Source organism: Marmota marmota, unplaced genomic scaffold (genome assembly GCF_001458135.2).
Source record: "Marmota marmota marmota unplaced genomic scaffold, marMar, whole genome shotgun sequence".
NCBI lineage: Eukaryota > Metazoa > Chordata > Mammalia > Rodentia > Sciuridae > Marmota > Marmota marmota.
The window spans coordinates 29,626,163-29,647,216 of NW_026000211.1; the positions used below are offsets into that span (position 1 = coordinate 29,626,163).

At 36.5% G+C, this 21,054-nt stretch overlaps 1 protein-coding gene across 12 annotated transcripts in view; it reads left to right on the top strand.

Annotated features, from left to right (window-relative positions):
- Window positions 1–18,683, top strand: part of LOC107142568 (leucine-rich repeats and immunoglobulin-like domains protein 1) — an 83,219-nt gene extending 64,536 nt beyond the window's left edge. For 11 of the 12 annotated variants that reach the window (XM_048791751.1, XM_048791752.1, XM_048791750.1 and 8 more), the window contains 2 exons: window positions 10,254–10,426; window positions 18,549–18,683. In XM_048791751.1, coding sequence (XP_048647708.1) covers window positions 10,254–10,315 — 62 coding nt within the window. In that variant the 3' untranslated portion in view covers window positions 10,316–10,426; window positions 18,549–18,683. The remainder of the gene's footprint in view (window positions 1–10,253; window positions 10,427–18,548) is intronic. The other variant, XM_048791746.1, reaches the window with a different exon arrangement.
- Window positions 18,684–21,054: the final 2,371 nt, after the last annotated feature.

Sequence of the window (21,054 nt, forward strand, 5' to 3'; positions counted from 1 at the left end):
GAGAGAGGTGTGTTGAAGTCTCCCATGATTATTGTATGGTGGTCTATTAGACTCTTGAACTTGAGAAGAGTTTTTTTGATGAACATAGCTGCACCATTGTTTGTCTCTAAATTCCCGCCATACACTAAGGCACCAGAACTATTACCGACCCCCCTCCAAGGAAACAGCAACATGATAGGAAAATAATATTGTCAAAATTGTATAATTCTGTTGTTAACCATTGTTTTGTCCTCAACTGTTAACTGATAAATGTTACTTCCACAAAATATGTGAATTTTCTGCTTCTGAGAGGCAATGTGAAAGAGGAAGTATTACTTTTATGTACAAAGTTATTTATTTATAGAAATTTTGGTACAATGTACATTGAAGACATGTAAAATATTGAAGTGTCTAACAAAAGGCATTGAAGTGTCTTTAATAAAGATTCATTTATAAGTGTTGAGCGTATGGCCGGAATGAAAGTTGGGATATATGGTGTCCTTAGGGAGACAACAAATGGCCTCTTTTGGCTAGAAAAAATATGTGCAAAGCAGGTTTGCAGGTTAGAACCATGCAGCTTATTCAGCAAATATTTATTAAGCATTTGCTAGACACTTAAGCATAGGATACCATGGTAAGCATGATAGGAAAGTTCTCTTACAGAACCTGTTAGTCTATTAGGGCAGGGATATTAGTTAAGAGCTGTGATAAGGACCACATGGTAAAATCTAGATCAAGTTTCAAGATAAATTGTCTTTGAGGAAATTCTGTTTAAGCTGAAACCTGATGGTTGAATACACATCAGCTAAGCACTGCTTGGAAAACTGTCTGCCTTCTCTAATCCTCTAATGTCCAAATCCTGTTAACCAAATTATGCACTATGTGTTCAGTAGTCAATACAAATGAGTTACTGGTACTCTAAGCAATTGAAATTGGCATGAAAAAGAAGTATATTTTCCATTCCTGGTCTAGAAGATACCATGCCAAATATAGCATGACATTTCTTAATTTTTAAATGCAAAAAAATAATGATTTTAAACATCTTACAAACAGCAATTTGTGAAAGTCAGCAACAAATTCTTCACTCAAGCTTAACCAAATTTTGATAGAGTAAGTTCAGTTTTTAACATAATATATGTCACTTGGATGGTAAAATAGCATCCAATTATATGTTCAGTATCTGATGAGAGTCCAGAGGAAGGATGCTATATATTTTAAGTTGTGGGTTTCTTTAGCAAGATTTGCCAACTGGAGTATATAATGAAATATATAATGAGATAAGCCTAATGGATTTACAGGAAAAGTAGAATTGATGAAGAGGTCTAGGCTCAATAGAAAAAAGATGAAAGGTCAGAGAATTGCTGATAGAGTGTGCAAAAAGGGAGATGCCCAAAAACTGAAGAGAAGAGAATGAGTGACAAACATCACCAAAGAAAGTGGGTAAGGAATGAGGTACTGAAATATAAAGCATCAGAAAAGGGATAGTTTTGGGGATGGCAAGTTTTAGGGTGTGGCCATGGGAGTAGATGGATGAAAGAAATGGAGAAAAGCAAGTAACTGTGAGGCTATGATGTTGATTGTATCTTGACATGGGTGGAAGATGGTGAGGTTTAGTGGTGCTGTCAAAGCTTTAAGTCATGTGTGAATATTTTCAAAAATCTGAAAATTACCCCAGTTGGGGATCAAATGGGAAGTAAATCTCAGTAACAGGGTATATGCAAGAATCTGACTTAATAATCGGCCTACAATCCCCTATGGAAGGAGGAACAAGGAATTGCTTAGAAGTGATGGAATGCAGACAGGATGCAGCTCTGGCTTCATCAAAAAGAGGTGGCCATACTTCAGGCAAGGACTTGTGAACCTGGGGTGGACAGATTGAGTATGAGGTGGAGTTCGGTGGAAAAAATGGGAAGAAATAGCTAGGGGCTCAAAAGAACAAAGATTTGGAAACCTAAGGCCTTGTTTGAGAATAATAGAAATGGAAAAGGAACTGCACAGGCTCAGGCTAATGAAAAAGGTGATGAAAGCCAGGGATAAAGGTCTTGATGGTAGTTGATTTTCAAACTCTTTCTAGAGCTTGAATGTTAAAATGTTTCCCTATTGATGCAGACAGGAGTACTCAGCTCTATAAGCCAGACAATAATCTCTGCCCTGTGGCTGACTTTCTGCCTTAAAATATGAGGCCTCTTAGGAGGGAAGTAGGCATAGCCAGGTAAGAGTCATGGTGACACATTTAGAGTTCTTCTGTTTTCATACAAACAGATTTGCACACAAAGGAGTGCCATCTTATATAGGGACTGCCAGGTGGAATCATCTTGGGCATTAACTGGATCAGTTGACATTAATAGGTGTTAGTCAGCTTTCCAAAGCTTTGACCAAATAACTGAGATAATATTCATTAATAAGGAAAGGTTCATTTGGTTCACAGTTTCAGATGGTTGCATGGCCCCATGGCCTTTGGGCCTGAGGTGAGGCAGTCCATCATGGTGGGAATATGCAGCACTCCTGCACGTTTGCCAGAGAACCGAGAGAGACAAGAAAGGTCTGGGATCTCAATATCCCCTCCAAGGGCATTGCTCCAATGACCTAACTTCCCTCCAATAGGCCCCACCTCCTAAAGGGTCCACCATCTCCCTGAAACACTAAAGGCTAATAACCAATTCTTTAAGACATAGGATTTTGGTGGACATTTATCCAAGTGATAGCCATGGGTTTAGTTGTGTTAGGATTCAGGGTTGATCCCATTCTTAGCATGGATCTGAGGTGAATTCTAAATTGACCAGAAGTGGTAAATGGAGAGTTGGAAGAATGTAGAAAGAAAAGATAAATTGTCTTGCAGTTTGTCCTGTACACAGACAACTCAAATTCTATATAACCATGAGAAGCCACAATACTGAAATCAGATCCCTATCACTTTTGGCAAGAATTTATGAAATTTTTCAAAATCTAGCTCCCTTGAACTGCATGACCAGAAAAAATTGAGGCAGCATGTCAAAGAGTGGCACAGATCAATATAATTGTGGCTATGAACACATTGACAATCTAAGTCATTTAGGTGCAAGTCCTTAAAATATAATTGCAAAACAGTGTATGAATTTTAGAGACAATCTATTTTACATACTGAAGAACAAGTTTATTCTCTCCCTAGAGAGAGAAGTTTGAAGCAGACACAATTTACCTCTTTCACCTATGTGCTTTGGACAAAAATCTGCAGAGACTGGTGATGAATGCTGAGGATGGGAGCCTTGTTCCAACCAGATGAGGACACATGCATCTTAAATGTTTCCCACAGGTACAGTGGCAGGCCCTAAAGACAGGTATCCTGGGTATATCCTCAGTGTCCAGAGTATCTTTCAGAGCATGGAATCTTTCAGAGTACAACAAACCAAACAAACACCATCACCATGTTCAAGAAAAGAAAAGAAGGGTAACTTGGAAAATGCTTAGATCACAAGTGACCTTTTAAACCCATTAAAAGATGAATGTGCTGTATAAAGACTCAGTAATAACAATGCAAACAGCAACCAAATGTTATCTTCCAGAGGACAATGGCATCATGACATTAATAATATACTAACAGGCTGGGAACATAGGTCAGCTTTTCTTTGTGTGGAGTGATTTTCTCTTGGCTTTTAATGATGTGAGATAAGCTCATAATTTTGTTTCTCAATGATAGATTTTGCTCCCAAATTAGTTATGTAACTTGATGCTCTATTCAGGTACCAGTATTTTTCAACTAATACTTTACGCAAAAGGAAAGTGAAATGAACTGTACACTTCCAAGTTCGTTATATTTTCCCATTTGGGGATATACTTCTATTTCTCAGAACATATCTCAGTTGTTAAACAGCACATGCCTAATCACATTAATGAAGGTATGTATTTTATTATATATTTATAATTGTGGATTTCACTTCATTTACAGTAGCTATGTGTTAGTACTGAATTTATTTCCAAATGGTTTCTAATCAGTCAAATGACTCCCTTAAAAATTCCAACTCATAACACAAATATTGTAACATTCTAAATTTCCTAGACTCAGAGTATTTAGATAAAGAATCATCTTTGACCAAGTCTGTTGGAGGCCATATATATAGTATATAATTATATATAAATATATATTTGTTCTAATCATTAAGGCAGAGAGGACACTCTTTCAGGAACTCCTGGGTGGAATACCCCCACCCCCACCCCCACCATAAGAATGCCTGGATCATGCTGTCCTAACTCACAGCCTTAGGATCAAAGAGCCTCCTGGAGATGGGCGTCGCCTGCCAAAGGCCAAATAACCTGTTTATTGTGGCATCCCTGCCACCCTGAGAAGCAAGCACCAAGAAAAGACTCCTCCCACATGGAAACCTTATACATACTGATCCCCTTTGATCTGTACCACTATAAATAAAGCAGGCACAGGCTTCTTCTTTGTTAGAAGCTAGACCCCTCTAGTAGGCTCAACTGGCCATGCCCCTACTTTAAATATATTTTTGTCTGTTTTTCTTTAATTTCTTGATATATTAGTTTCATATCTTATTTCACAGCCAGCACATCACTACTAGGGGTACCCACCCTCTCGCCCACACAGGACATGAGCGAGACAAGTCTACACAATTTGCAAATAGAAGGAAGCCTAATAGAGGCTTCCTTCAACCATCTGGGTTTAAGATATCAAAAGAAAATTGTAGAGGGCTGGGATTGTGGCTCAGGGGTAGAGCGCTCACCTAGCATGATTAAGGCCCTGGGTTTGATCCTCAGCACAACATAAAATAAATAAATAAAATAAAGGTAATGTGTCCAACTACAACTAAAAAACTTGAAGGAGGAGGAGGAGGAGGAGGAGGAGGAGGAGAAAGGAAGGAAGGAAGGAAGGAAGGAAGGAAGGAAGGAAGGAAGGAAGGAAGGAAGGAAGGAAGGAAGGAACTGTAGAAGTTGTAAAGGAAGAACACCATTGCTGGCTCGTACAAAATTTTCCTACAGTCCCATATTAATCTTTGTGGAGTTCCACTAGGGAATATTAAGGGCCAAATTGAAAAAAAGCAGAATCTGCAACCAAACCCAAAGGGTGGGATATAAGCTAAAGGAGATATAAAGTCTAGAAAGGATTAGCTACTGAGCACCAGGAATGTGATAATGAGCAAAGTTCATTTGAATCCAGCAAGTTCATGTGCTACAAGCAGAGTGGAAGGCACCTTGGCTTTTCATTTTCCTTTAATGTAGACTCTTACTGTATTGCATGGTATGTTTGCATGATATGTTGGCCTATTTTAAAAATTAGACACCAAAGAATTTGGGTATTATTCTGTTAAAATTGGAGTGCACACAGAAAAGAGTGTTTGAGCAGGAGAAATAAGATGAAAATTTCAGGACTCTTTATCTGGCAATAAGGCATAGGCTCAACTTCAGGGCAACTTTGAACAGTTAAAGGCAATATTCAAGAGAGAAGCAGTGAAAGCCTGACTTGAATAAATTGAATAAATCAGTATAGAAATGGAAAAATAAATTGATCTTGGAAGAAGAATTGGAATAAATTAGCAGCTTGTTAGAAATAAGCGATTTCTGATTAGTTAATTAACTATTTGGTAATTCTTAAAGACACATTCAATAATTATGAAATATATGTCGAACACTTTTTAACCTAACTGCTGAATTTCCTACCTGGGGCCCAAAGTCAATTTAATGATATTGAACTCACCAGGAGGTGAGTACGCCTCATGCACAAGCATCAATCAAACACTAAATATGTAGAGATTTACAGAGAATAATAATCAACAAAATGTGCATTATTAGCTCAGCCAAGTATGTATATAGTGTTTCTTCTTTCCTCTGCTGCTATGTATTTGGTTTGTGATTCTTTGTGACATCTATTGGAATGCCTGGAGACAAGACCCAGCTTTCCCTTCAGATTGTCCAACATTCTTGATACCTGACTCTGGTATACAGGTTCTGGTCTTCAGAGCTGTGCAGTTTCTCATTGATCTCAGCAGTAGCTGTTCAAACTTAACACATCACACCTTTGCTGATTTCTGATGTGAGCAAATGGATCTTAATTCCTTTTTCTCACCATTGCTGCCTTCCCCCTACCCTACCACTCTCCATGACTTTCTAAAGCATAGACTCACTTCCATTACCATATTTTTTAGAGAGAGAGAGAGAGAAAGAGAGAGAGAGAGAGAGAATTTTTTATATTTATTTTTTACTTTTCGGAAGACACAGCATCTTTGTATGTGGTGCTGAGGATTGAACCCGGGCCGCACGCATGCCAGGTGAGCGCGCTACTGCTTGAGCCATATCCCCAGCCCACCATTATCATTTTTTGAGACTTTTGTTCCCATTTAAAATCCCAAAGAGTTTTCTGCCCCATCACCTCCATTCCCAATTCTTCCTCATGTATATATTCTTGTCCTACACTCAGGACAATGTTGCCCTTATCTACAAAAATTTACCAAACATCATTTGGTTTGGGACTTGGAATGCTCATTTAAATCAATTAAAAACATTTCCTGTTTCCTAGTGAAGTGAAATTTAAATTCCAGGTTACTTGGGGGGGGGGGGGTGGATAATTTAAGGAGCTGGCTGTCCCCCAGCACTGGGATCATGGCAGGAGATCTCAGGTAGCTCCCTGCAGTTGTTTTGGCTCTTCTGTTGGATGGCCATGTCATTGATAGATGGTGCCTTGAAGGTTGTGTATGCATTGTGTTGTTGTAAATGTCCTGGGCACTAAACCATGAGTGAGCTTCATTTTTATTCTATTCATTTCGGAATGGACAAGACATTATTTTCTGTTTCTCAAAACAATACTGCCAGACCTCTGAAACTAATTGGAAAGTGAGATTTGGGCCTTTTAGATCTGCGCTGTGAGGAAGTATAACCACAGGGTTCCTAAGAGGCCACATTACAAATTCATCCATTCACAAAAGGCATCACCCGATTCTTCCTAGCTTTATTTGACTTTTTGAACTGTAGAATATTTTGTTTCCTGGCTGAATGGAAAAACGAGACCAAAAGAAATGCCCAAATAAAGACTTCTTAGTAGAAATCACTTTGTATTGAACTATGATTCCTCATGGTCCTGAGCAAACAGCCACCTGTCTCAGAGAAAAGACTGAATTCTTCTCTAATGAAACTTAGCTGGAGCAGCCTAAAGCTATGACTTGAACAACAGTCTGTTTGTCTCCCTTATTCCTTCCCAAGGGTGGTCTGGGATGAACTGTGCTTTCAAGAGACGTTAGTTTCTAGCATGACAAAGCCCAGGTCCCTTCATTTAAAATGCTTTCTGAACACTATTTTACATAAGACCTTCTGAATTATTTGAAAAATGTTGGCCATAGCAGAACTAGGCATGGTTTAATTTTACGTTCAGATGCTTCAGAGCAGAGTGGAGAAACCTTCAGATTCGGCTCCATTGTTTATAGCAGGGATGCTTCCTCTTGTTTATTTTGGGAAGTGTGGGCCAGGCTATTTCAGAGGTTCTCCTGAATTCCTTCTTCCTTTATATTTCTATATTGAATGTTCTGTTTCTGCACCTATATTTTTGGTGAAAATTGTCAGAATCAAAATGCAGCCACTTGCTGGGTGCAGTGGTGCACACCTGCAATCCCAGAATTTTGGGAGGCTAAGGCAGGAGGATCACAAGTGCAAGGCCAGCCTGAGCAACTTTACAAGGCCCTAAACAACTTAGTGAGACTCTGTATCAAAGTTAGAAAAAAAAAGATAAGGGGGATGGGGATGTGGTTCAGTGGTTAATTACTTCTGGGTTCAATCCCTGGTACAAAAAATAAAAAAGCCTCCCATGATAATTTCCTTACCATTTCACAGCTTTCACCAACCACGATATTGCAAAGCCAAAGGCATTAATTTAGTCTTTTATTTAAAAACACCATATCTCACTTAACTACCAGCTAAAAATTCACTCCAAGATTCTGTGACTTTTTATTGCCTTGCTTTTCAGCTATTTCTCATTAAATTTCTGTTGCCAGAGGAGTTAAATATCCTGGATACCAAACCATTTATCCTTCTCTCTGCACTCTACTTTCCACCAGCAGTGGAGTCTATAATTTTATTTAATTTCCCAGCAAGCAACTGCAGAGTTATTTCTGATTCTCTGCAGTTCACAAATTTTTGATCATACCCAACTTTAAATCCTCTTTCTTTCTTCCTTCTTTTTTCTTTGTTTTATGGATCCTAAGTTTATTAATTCTGTTGTTCTGACTGTTATTTTCTTTGTACGAGTCCTTAGGCTACTATGAGCCAATAGCAGGACAAATCTTCAAACCAAATCCTTCCCCATTATGTAAATAAAATGAATAACATTGAATTCATTATCTCATCTTTTTGATACATCACCTATAAAATAAAACTTTGTAGGTCGCTAAACCACACCATCAATTTCCTGTTCTGATCCTCTGCCCATACTGATTACCAAACATCTCTTCTTACCCAACTCAACCCATGCAGCAATTCTGCTCTTCCAGATACATGCATAGAAATGGTTTGAATAGAGTTCATGTCCATAAATAATTATATTTAGCATATACACAGAATTTTATGATTCCACCCTTACTTATGAATTAATTTGCTATAGTAGATTTAATAATTCCCATTACCAACATTTTATAGTTGGATAAAATAAAATACAGAGAATTACATTTCAAATTGCCCAAACTAGATTCTGCCTCTGTAAATACATTCATTTTTTTTAAGTTCTGAAACATGTATTTTCCCTTGTCTGCTTTGAAAAGCAAATGCAGGCTTAACTTTTACCAATATACTCAATTTTAATTCCTTTACTTCAAATGACATTCGATTTTGGCAGATAAATATGACTTTCCAGTTATTTCAAAACATTAATTTAATTGCATGATTTCACAGCTGAAATCTATTGGAGTCCTTTGTTTTTCTAACTCAGGGAACATAAGTGCAGAGAGAGTTAAAATTACTTGTTAAGTTACACACTCTTAATAAAGTACATCTACTATGTTTTATAGGCTGAAACAATATTTAGGTATCCAATTACCTTTTATTACTTATTCTCACTTGGAGAAATTCTTATCAAATATTATCTACATCATTCTTTATATGCTGCTTTTGAAATTATATTTGAGAAATTCTTATCAAATATTATCCACATCATTCTTTATATGCTGCTTTTGAAATTATATTTGTTATCTATACATTGTTTTACATATATGATATTATTATTTTTTGTTGTATCATGTATTGGATTTATATATTTGTGAATTGTAAAGACTCATAACACAAGATCTAAATTTTCAAAATTGTTCAAGATTCTTCTAATACTAAAACTTATCAGTAGACATAATTTAAACAAAGCATGTGTTTCTTAGATCAAAATATTTTCAAAGTCACCAGATTATATTTATCATAAAATGTTGAAAAGATATGGAAATACCAAATCAAAAGTTTAAGATCACCATCAATTCTTCCCTTCAAATAAAACCTTTATACAACTTTGGTTTTACTCAATGTTTTGCCTAGTAAAGAGCAGTTTTTTGCACATACTAAGAATCAATGGACATTAGAAAATGAATGAATGATGGATGTCAATCCATATGAATTCTAAACAAAAATTAGATCAATGTATATGTGTTTCTTTTTAACTTGTCATTTTTTCACTTAAATATCCCTAGCAATTACATGTATTCAGTATCTTCATGCAATACAATTTTTATAGCTGAACCATGTTCAAGTCATTCAATTGAATGAGTTACCTCATTTTAAATCTATGAAAAGAGATTAACATTTTTTGAATTAGTATGACATACCTCTCCCTGACATTGCCCTGCTTCAAGCCTCCACTGGATCTTTAAAAGTCCAGGATGCTCCACAATTGGAGATGATGTGCCCATCTGGCCCTATTGCCTCTTGACTTTGTCTGTTGACCCCAACCCAATTTCTTCCAGAGAAATTATGTACCATTTCCCAGGAGTGATACCATGCTCTCAATTTCTGGGCCCTAAAGCACCCTCCTCCTTTCACCAGGAATGCTAGTCCTACTCCTCGTCTGTAGTCTTCCAAATCCAAATCCAAGATTTTATTACTAAATCCTGTATCACAGTGATCCTCAGGAATCAGCATAAACCACACAGAACAAGAAGTTGAGTAGAGATGAGAAGAACTGAAGTTTTATGTCAATTCAGAAGAAAGAAAAGAACCTTTTGGCTTGAGTGAGCAGCCAACCCTCTAGACAGGGTTATTTTCCTGTTGTCCGTGAACAAGAAAAAGCCATCAAAAGCAGCACCTTCTTTTCTTCTCTTCAGGAAACAGTGGCATTCGATTCTTCTCTTCTGAGGCCCTGAGTGATTGGAGAATGGATTGGTAGAGAAGAAAACGATGCTGATCCACTAGCTGCTGAAATGCTGTAGCCCCCAGTTCCAAGAAGTAAAAATGACCAATGGGAAAGTGAAGACAGTGGCTCTAGCCCTGCAGGAAGGTAAACAGAGATGCCTTCCAGGATTCTATGACTGGTCACTAAAAGATGAATGGAAAATAAACCCAAGTGCAGGATTTTGATGAGATACCTCATAGTAATTTTATATAGAAAAACTGGTAAGCTTTGTGTGGGATAAAACATTTAGCTAGATTTAACTTTCCCACAATGTGTGTGTGTGTGTGTGTGTGTGTGTGTGTGTGTGTGTACTTCAAAACATCACATCACACATAATAAATACATAGTTTTACATGTCAACTTAGAGTGTCATTAGGCTTGCTCTTGGTTTGGGTGTTTTTCTTCACATCTAGTTGGTTAATGTGGTACCGGGCAAGAGTAATGTGAAAGAAAAGAAAATACTGTATTCAAAATACTTGCTTCTTTAACATTCAGGAAATGAAAAAGAAAGAGGGAAAGAAAGGAAGGAAAAGAAAAAGAAGAGTCTTATTTCTGCAATTCAACTCCCACACTGCTAGGCACATAATAAGCATTTAATATGTGAACATTCACTAAATTGATTATAAAACGTAATATTTAGCTTTTTTAAAGCTTTTCTTCATAAAAACCTAAGTACAACAGCTAAGCATGAAACTTTATGATCTCTTCAACTGCCTGGGCTTTAATATGAAGGGAGCCACTTAATTTCTAATTGGAGTTAAGAAAAGAGATAGATTCTTTCTAAAATGCCATGAAGGTGCACCCTACAAGCTCAGGATCTAGTTCTCGAGAGACATCATCCAGTTTTCTACCACACAGAGACACTGGGCAAGATCAAACGAATTTTACCAATCTGTACTCAGGGACAGAGTGTAAAGCAGAGTGGAGCAAGGTTGGGGATATGGGGGGAGACTGGGGACAGGAGGTGGGATGGTTGGGGGACTGGGAGGGGTTTCATCAGGACAGATAGACCCATGGGGGCTGAGGTAGGGGAGGTTGTCCACTAAATTTAAACTTTTATGTTTCCATTTAACTCCAGTTTAGAAGTTACCCTTCTAAACCAAAGCAAAATGATTCTTTGAATATATAACACCAAACGGAAATATTGACTTCTGCTTTTTTTCATAAGGTCTCCCAAAATGTTCCCTTTCTTGTTACGTTGGACATTATGACCCAAGAGAAGCCATGCAAATCTTCAGGATGCCACCTGGTGTTCTTTGAACACATGATCTATTAAATTACCACTTAGAGACTGCTCTGTGTGTTCTATTTTGATTCACTTTATCTTTTTTTATAATTAATTTTTAATTTATATAAGACAGCAGAATGCATTACAATTCTTATTACACATATAGAGCACAGTTCTCATTTCTCTGATTGTATACAAAGCGTATTCACAGCAATTGGTGTCTTCATACATGTACTTTGCATAATAACATCCATCACATTCCATCATTGTTTCTAACCTACTGCCTCCCTTCCCCTCCCACCCCTCTGCCCTATCTAGAATTCGTCTATTCCTCCCATGCTTCCTCTCCCTATCCCACTATGATTAGCCTCCTTATATCAGAGAAAACATTCAACATTTGGTTTCTTGGGATTGGCTAACTTCACTTAGCATAATCTTCTCTAACTCCATCCATTTACCTGAAAATGCCATGATTTTATTCTCTTTTATTGCTGAGTAATATTCATACATTGTGCACGTATGCCACATTTTTTAATCCATTCATCTACTGAAGGGTATTTAATTTAGTTACACAGTTTAGCTATTGTGAATTGTGCTGCTGTAACATTGATGTGGCTGTGTCCCTTTAGTATGCTGTTTTTAAGTCCTTTGGGAATAGACTGAGGAGAGGGATAGCTGGGTCAAATTGTGGTTCCATTCCCAATTTTCCAAGAAATCTCCATACTACTTTCCGTATTGGCTGCACCAGTTTGCAGTCCCACCAGCAGTGTATGAGTGTATCATTTTTCCCTCATCCTCACCAACACTTATTGTTGTTTGTCTTCATAATAGCTGCCATTCTGACTGGAATGAGATGAAATCTAAGATTCGCTTTATCTTTATGAAAGCATTATTATTATCCCTATTGCAGCAATGAGGAAACCAAGTCCCAGAGTGTTTGTTTCTCTGTTCCAAGGTTGGTTACCAGAATCTCTTGCTCCAAATTCTGTGCCCTTAAATAATTTACAGCCTCTCTCTGCACAAGAGTTCCAGGATTGAGACCTGGAAAAGGGAGGGCCAGATGAAGGCTCGGAGAACGCTTAGATGCTCTTAGAAAGATCCCAGTCCTCTCTTCCTTTTATTTCACTCAACACTGCTCTCTGCATTCTGGCTGCCCAAAACATTGTGTTCATTTTCTCTCTCTCTCTCTCTCTCTCTCTCTCTCTCTCTCTCTCTCAAATTATTAATTACTTAATTAAATCTTAATTAGGTATATATGATAGCAGAACACATTTTGATTCATTGTATATAATTGCATCACAACTTTTCATTTCTCTGATTGTACACAATATAGCATTGCACCTTATATTCAGTCATACATGCACTTAGGGTTGTGATGTCCATCTCATTCCACCATCTTTCCTTCCCCCATACCCCCACCCTAACCCACCTTCCCCTTTGCCCAAAGTTTCTCCATTTTTCCCATGCTCTCCCCCCATTATGCATCAGCATTCACTTATCAGAGAGAACATTCAGCCTTTGGTTTTTTGGGATTGGCTTACTTTGCTTACCATGATATTCTCCAACTCCATCCATTTACCTGCAAATGCCATAATTTTATTTTTTAATGCTGAGTAATATTCCGTTGTATGTATGTGTATATATATATATATATATATCTCAAAGTTTCTTTATCCATTCATCTATTGAAGGGCATCTAGGTTAGTTCCATAGTTCAGCTACTGTGAATTTAGCTGCTGTAAACATTAATGTGGCCATGTTACCATAGTATGGTGTTTGTAAGTCCTTTGGGTATAAACCAAGGAGTGGGATACCTGGGTGAAATGGTGGTTCCATTCCAAGTTTTCTAAGGAATCTCCAAACTGCTTTCCAGTTTGGTTGCACCAATGTGCAGTCCCACCGGCAATGTATGAGTGTGTCTTTTCCTCCACATCCTCACCAACACTGTTGTTTGTATTCTTGATAACTGCCATTCTGACTGGCGCAGGATGGAATCTTAGAGTAGTTTTGATTTGCATTTCTCTAGTTGCTAGAGATGTTGAACTTTTTTTATATATTTATTGATCGATTATGCATCATCTTCTGAGAAGTGTCTGTTCAGCTCTTTAGCCCATTTATTGCTTAGGTTGTTTGCTTTTTTGAGTTTTAATCCTGGAGATTAGTGCTCTATCAGACTTGCATGTGGCAAAAATTTGCTCCAAAAATGTAGAATCTCTCTTCACCTCGTTGACTGTTTCTTTTGCTGAGAAGAAGGTTTTTATTTTGAGGCTATTTTCTCATAATGATGCTATTTTTGCTTCTTTGATCCTCAGCCTGTGGGGCCGGAGAAGAGGCAGGATCAGTCTTTGCTTTTCTGCTGCTTACAGATTTTGCTCTATCACTTTACCTGCTGCACCTCCCCCCCCAAAAAAAAAAAAATTCTCCCTAGAATCGTGGCTTCCAGAATCCCATGTTTTCAGCCTGATCATCATCCACATATTCTTGAACCCATGCTTGACCATCCCCTGGTCATTCCCCTTTCCCACTTAGGCACTTTCCCTAAATCCTTACCTTCCTGGTGAAATCAATATAAACATCAGTGATTCTTCCCCAAATCTGACCCCTCCTTTCCTTCACCTGCTCTTCATTATTGGTTTTGAATTCCACCTTGTCTGACCCACTCATTCCCTCTATCATATCCTGGACCCTCTCATTATCATTATCTTCCATTGCTAATGTCAATTTTAGGTATCTCACCCTCTGTCGGCCTTTGTCCTTGGTCATTCCTTCTGTCACCCAATTTTTGGGTGTGCCAAGTTTCAATCCTGATAATTTTTGATTGTGTTAAATTTCCATTTCTCCTGACCCACCACATTGTTCCTTGTTTTTCTCTTTATTCAGCTTTTGTCCATGGCCCACTATTGTAGTCAGTCTCTTGAAGATACCTTCAACTCGCTCATCCCTCTTTTCCTTTGTCTTAGTTTCCTTTTAACAATCCAATTCTTCATTCTGTGGTGAAACTAGCAAAGGCTGGAGAACCTGTGGCTCCACTGGCTGGCGTCACTGAACTCATGACCTCCCAAGTGCAGGTGGACGCTGGAGCTGCCTGGTGAAGTTGCTGCCAGTGGCTGAACAATCCACATATCCACTTTCCTCAGGAATGATTTCACGTCTTCATTTCTCTCCTCAAATCCCCAACTCTTCTCCTCATCTTCTTCTCTACTGATGCTGCTGCTTCCTGTTTCATGGAGGAAATAGGTTCAGAGACACTTCCTCCACAAACACCCTTCCAGCACCACTGGTGGGCTTGGCTCACCTGTGCCCAAGTGGGTGCAGCCCACACTCCCACCCAAAGCAAGCCCCTCACTTGGTTCTAGATGCTCAGTCTCAGCCACTGTGCAAGCTGCTTATTCCCTGTGTCAGCCTCTATTCTCTCTGCTAGATCATTCTCATCAGCATAAAACTCTGAAGGGATGCCTCTCTACAAAAGGAAGCCTCCTCCCTGGCCCCAGCTGTCAATGCTCTGTTTTTCATTGTTCTTACAGCCAGACTCCTCACTGCCATTAGTTTGTGTTCACTGTCCCCCTCCACTTGGAATCTTTTCCCAGTAGAATTTTATTTCCACCACCTGTTGAAACCACCTTTATCAATGTCAACCAGAAGGCTTTTAATGTCTCCCATTGTCATTCCAATGACTTAACTTCTGCCTTCTGAAATTCCAGCATCAAGGCTCATCAAGGCTCATCAAGGCTCAGCCCCCACCTAACAGGAGCATTTGGGAACCTATCAATTTTGTGTTCGGATGTGTTCCTCACAGTCCTTATCTGTAATTGTGAAATTCAAGCTGCTCAAAACTGAAATGGTTTTTGTAACTCATGACAGCAAAACCAGATCTGAATACTGTAGATTCTTTATTTAACCTACTCAGTGGTGATGCTGATAACATAAGGACATAGAAAACTGCTGTAATTGATAGCAAAGTCAAGCCTCAGACCCTCCTTGGAGGTGTTACATAATATACAGTTTATGCAGAAGAGCACATCAGGCCCCAAGGAATCTAGAAAAACAGTTATGGACCTGGAGTAGAAATCTAAGATTGCATTCAGGAAGATAAATTTATTTGTAACTAGGCATGTTTTGATCATATATGAGTTTACAATACAATGTTATTTTATGGGAATGAAAATAAACATTGGTTTTATGTTTATTTATATCAAATAACATCTTTAAGATATTATATATCTTAATTTTGCATGAAACATGTAATTTCTAGTTATTGTATATAATTTAGGTAGATAATAATAAATAAACTTGTCAGAATCTTCATAAAACATCTGCTTCAAACAGTAATACTTGGAGAATTATTATTTATTCCTAAAGGGAAAAATATCTATAGAACTATAATTGTGTTTTTGTATAAAAACAAAGTAATTTTGTTAAGCATATGATATTATTCAATAAAATATTTTGTTGTCATTTAAATTTACAGTATAAAATGCAAAATCATAAATGAGAACTTCAGTTGCTCTATTCAGCAGGCACATTAATCTGGCTACTTTCCATAGTGCTACAAATATTAGCCCTTTTAAATTGTCAAATTGTCTATATAGTAGGCAATAATATAATCTACATTACAGATAAAGAAAGCAAGAAAAGAAAGGGTAAATAACTTGCCCAATGTTATTCATGTTGAAAATAGATTTGGTTCAAAATAATATGTATATCCATTGTCCTAATCCAAAGCTAATGGGGCCACAGTAACCCACGAATACTGTTATTTTAAAATAATTTGACTTAAAATAATTTCAGATGTAAATTACAATTTGCATGTTAGATCTATTAACTGAAATCAAAACTAAAATTGTGTGATTTTTTGTATTACTTCTCAGTGAATAAAACTGGTCATTGTACACTTTCAAATCATTACATTACTTCTCAGTTAAAAGACATACAGAAATGATGCAGATACCAATGCCATGACAATAAATTGGGACTAAAGAAACTTCTTCCATCAATTGACAAATGTACAATTATGTTTTAACGATACTACTATTGAGTAAAACTAATTTTTTTAAATTATTTAAAGTTACATGGGTAGTAATTAAGATATTTTAAAAATTATTTTAAAAGGGGTACATTTTTATATCTCAGCAATAATCCTTTATTTGTTGGGGAACCTAATTGGAATAGAAGACAGATATGAAACAAATATTCATGTGTGTGCTTTCATATGTTTTTCTCCTCAATTTTTTACATTGAAAAATTTCTAACCATAGAAAATTTAAGAGTAGTCATTATTAATATTCACATACATTCCACTCATATTCATTAGCATTTTGCAATCTTTGATTGCTGAGCCATTTAAAAACAAGTTGTAGATATTATCACTTATCAATTCCCTAAGTCTTTGGAATGCATTTCCTAAGAATGAGGATATATTCTTGTATAGCTATAATATAATGATTATATCAAAACATTTAACAATGATGCCATAAAGTTTTTTGTATTAATAATAATTTTATATCATTTTCAAATTTTCCCAGTAAGATCTTTTATGAGCTTTTGTTTGTATATTTATTTATTACTTTTTTAGCTAGTGTCCAATAAACATTGTGTGTAGAATTTAATTGTCAGGTCTCTTTAGTCTTCTGAAATCTAGAACAGTCTTCTGGCATTGTTTTCCTTCGTGACATTGAGATTTTGAAGACTACCTACATGTTAGTTATTTTGAAAAATATTCCCATATCTGTATTTCTCAAATTATTTCTTGATTAAACATTTTTGGAATAAATTCTATAGTGTTATTATGTATTTCCTCATGGTATCATATCAGGAGGTATATAATGTCACCTTGCTCCATAATTGGTGACACTCAGTTTGATTGATTGGTTAAAGTGGTGTCTACTTTAGTTAAGAAATCAGAGTTACAACTCATTGGTAGTGCACTTTCATAGCATTCATGAGGTCCTGAGATTGATTCCAAGTACAACAAATGTTAAAGAGATTTTGCATCACTATGACCAAAAGACATGACAAGAACAACATAGAGGAGGAAAAACCTATTGTGTCTCATGGTTTCAGAGGTTCAGTCCATTGTTAGCTGACTCCAAAGTTCTTGGCCCTAGGTAAAGTAGAACATCAAGGTGGAAGTGGGTGGTGGAGAAAGAAAGCTCAGGACATGAGGGAAGGAAGGAAGTTTTTCAAACAGGAAATGATGAACAAGAGAATCTTGTAACATCGGGAAGGAAGAATAAATAGGAGAAATATGAGTATATACAAGGGATTTTATATAGTGGTTTTTGAAACAAAAATTACAATGCTATGGGACACTCAATAGTATTTAAAAGTAAGAAAGGTAAAGGAATTGAAGCAGAAGTAAGGTGTCCACACTTCACTCAAAGTGGTAAATGTTGATACTTACACAACAGTCTCCTGACTTTGAGGACACACCTGTATATATTAATAGAAAGAACAGTCAACTAGGAAATTATGCAAAGAGGTGGACTTGAAAGCACTCTAATTATTGCAAGATGATTGGAGGAGAGGGTAGTGTTTTCAAATAAATGGTGCTGGGACAACTGTATACACACACTCAAAAGAAATTAAAGCAGTTATTTTTAATTTTTGAATCTTAGTGTAGCAGGTTAAAATACTTATCCAATGGTTTATATTTTGCTTGACAATCATGTGTTTTATAAATCAGCAAATAATTACCTGGACTTTCTATTTCTTTAAAAATATCAGAAAATCGATTAATTCTCACATGACAACAGTTGGTAGGTGCAGAACATAGGGCCACCTCTTTTAAGTGAGTGTTGGAGTTTTCAGGTTTCCCACACTCACTTGGGAATTTGTTAGTGAATTACCACAGGTTGTCTCAGAGAGATTCTATGACTCTGTTATCCTTGGGGAAAATATTAGTTGATCTCTCCATCAATTTGCATAACAGAATACATGAATGAAAAAAATTGTAAATTCTCTTTACTCACCTCAACTAATAAATGGTAAATATTTCTTCAGCTTGAAGATGGAGCCCAAGACTAAAGGATTAAAACAGCAGCAACAGCAGCATAAGAAACTTCTGGAAGCCATGCTTTCTCAGGATTCCTTTGAGTCCATCCACAGCCCTACCCCATCTGTAACAGAAGAAGTCATTGACAAGGAAGATGATGCAATGGAGTTGCTGGGTAACTTTAAAAATTAATAATTTATCTCTTTCTTTTTTTTCCTCTTGTATTTTAAAGTATGCAGTGGTTAAGAGGTTTTTAACAAAGTTTTGAATAATTTGTCATAGGAAAAAGAGAACATTTAAACATATTCATTAGATTAGACTTTCATGAAGTTAAATGTAAGAACCAAATTGAAATCAGCTAAGCATGTGAAATATTTATTAGACTGTATTTTGTGCTTTGTATATGCAGCACTTTGCCTTCTGATACTTAATCAAGCTTTATTGTGTGTGCAACTGTGATAAAAATTCAAGTCTGTCTGCTTTATTCTCTGATTATAATTCCCTTGATCACACCTATTATCCTTAATATATATCCAAAGTACACATTTTAGTCCTCATCTCAAAATGTCCCTCTGTTATTTTAAGGATGCTTTAGAAAAAAATAGAATAAAGTTGAAACAGGCAGTTAGTAAATTAGTGTTTTATGTGTTCCATAAATGACAGGAACATTTGCAGAGTTTTTAAAGTCTCTTCAGGGTCATTACTTTCATGAAAACTATTAATCTTGTATATATAGAATATCTTTTTATATGTCTTAGTGAAGCATATGTATGTTTTGCTCCTGTATAAATTTCTCTTATTTATTCATTTATTGTGGCACAAGGGATTGAACCCAGGGCCTTGTGCATGCTAGGCAAATGCTGTACCACTGAAATACACCCCTAACTCCCCAACATATAGGTAGTTTTTAAATTGAGCCTCACTTTAGAAAATAATTTTTTCAAAAGAAGAAAATGAAATTTTATTTTAGAGAGTTAGCCATCTGTAACACAATGTGTTTTTAATTCAGTGATATCAGTTTGTCCATATAAATATTTAAAACAATTTCTGAATTTTTTTGTGACAAGATACTACTATATTTAACTGGAAAGAGAAAAATAAGGTAATACTTTGAAAGCTTCACATAAGTTTTACATATAAAATATGGAGTCCCAGGGGGAAAAAGAAATGTTCTAAAGATAGTTTTTTCTAAATCACATTTCATAATTTAAAGTGTCAATGGTAGTAAAGTAGTTTCATTTTAATAAATGATGCATGTTTCCATATTTAGACTTCAGAGGTGTTACATAGTCAATAATGGCAAGTTCAAAATGGTTCCTGGTATAATAACTGCATTAGTTCCACCATTAGGGAGACTGTATAGTGGCATTTTTACTACATGCAATTAATAATCTTTCTTTTTCTTTTTTTTGCATTTTTAAAGCAATTAAGTCTTTCTCCTCACCTATAAATCATTAGTGTGGTAGATGTGCCAGATGTAGTCACAGTATCTGCATTCAACTTCCATTCAACATTCAATAAACATTTACTGAGCACTTATGTGCTAGGCTGGGCTTGGTCCCGGGGATATAAAAATAAAATAATAATTGTCTGTTTGCAGGAACTTTGCACTCAAAGCACTCAAAATAAAAATGTAAATACATCACTCTAGTGGTGTTTTCTACCTGCAATAATTAGGCTAAGCACCCACTTGCATATAAACGTGATATTTAATCCAGAAGTGAGGGACAGTGATCAGAGAATGTGTCTTAGACATGCTGATGCCCCTGGTTAGTCCTGAAGGACAAGTAGGAATAAGATTATTGGGTGTCGTGTTGTCATTGCTCTTGTAGGTTTGTTCACAGAGATATGGGCTCTTTTGTGACAGGTCCTCTGTTTTGGTCAGTAACAGTGAGGGGGGATGAGAACAAGGGATTCTTGAATGAGACACAGGTTTCTTCTCAGTGCTGGTATCCCCTACATCTCAGCTGCTCTGTTATGACATTTCTTGTTTTCCAACTAGAGGATTGGGTTTTGGAGAATATGTAATGATAAGCAATTCATAATTGTCCTTTGTTAATTCTTTTTTTTTTTTTCATTTAGACATTTTAGTCTGTGTACTGAGCAAGTTTAATATTTAAGTTTGGACTTTCTCTTTGTAATCCCACACATCTCAGCAGAGGTTAGTGGTGGAAGAATAATGTTGGTTTCTAAGTTATAAAGTTTCCCTGTGATAACATGGAATTGTCTAAGTCCACTGGACTATTCTACAAATAGTACCATGTACATTTTCTTAGTTTTGAAACTGTTTGTAGAGTAACATGCAAAATACAAATGTTAAGTTCTTGAAAATTTAGGTGATATCAAATTTTAGGACATAGGACTATTGTAAGATGCAAGAGAGACATTTGGTATTTCAAATATCTTTTTGAATCTATGATATGTTGTAGAATGAGTATGCTAAAACTTATGTGTTTTTAAGGGTTTAACTTGTTATGTATATCAGGATATAACTGGCTAAAATTTTATTTATCA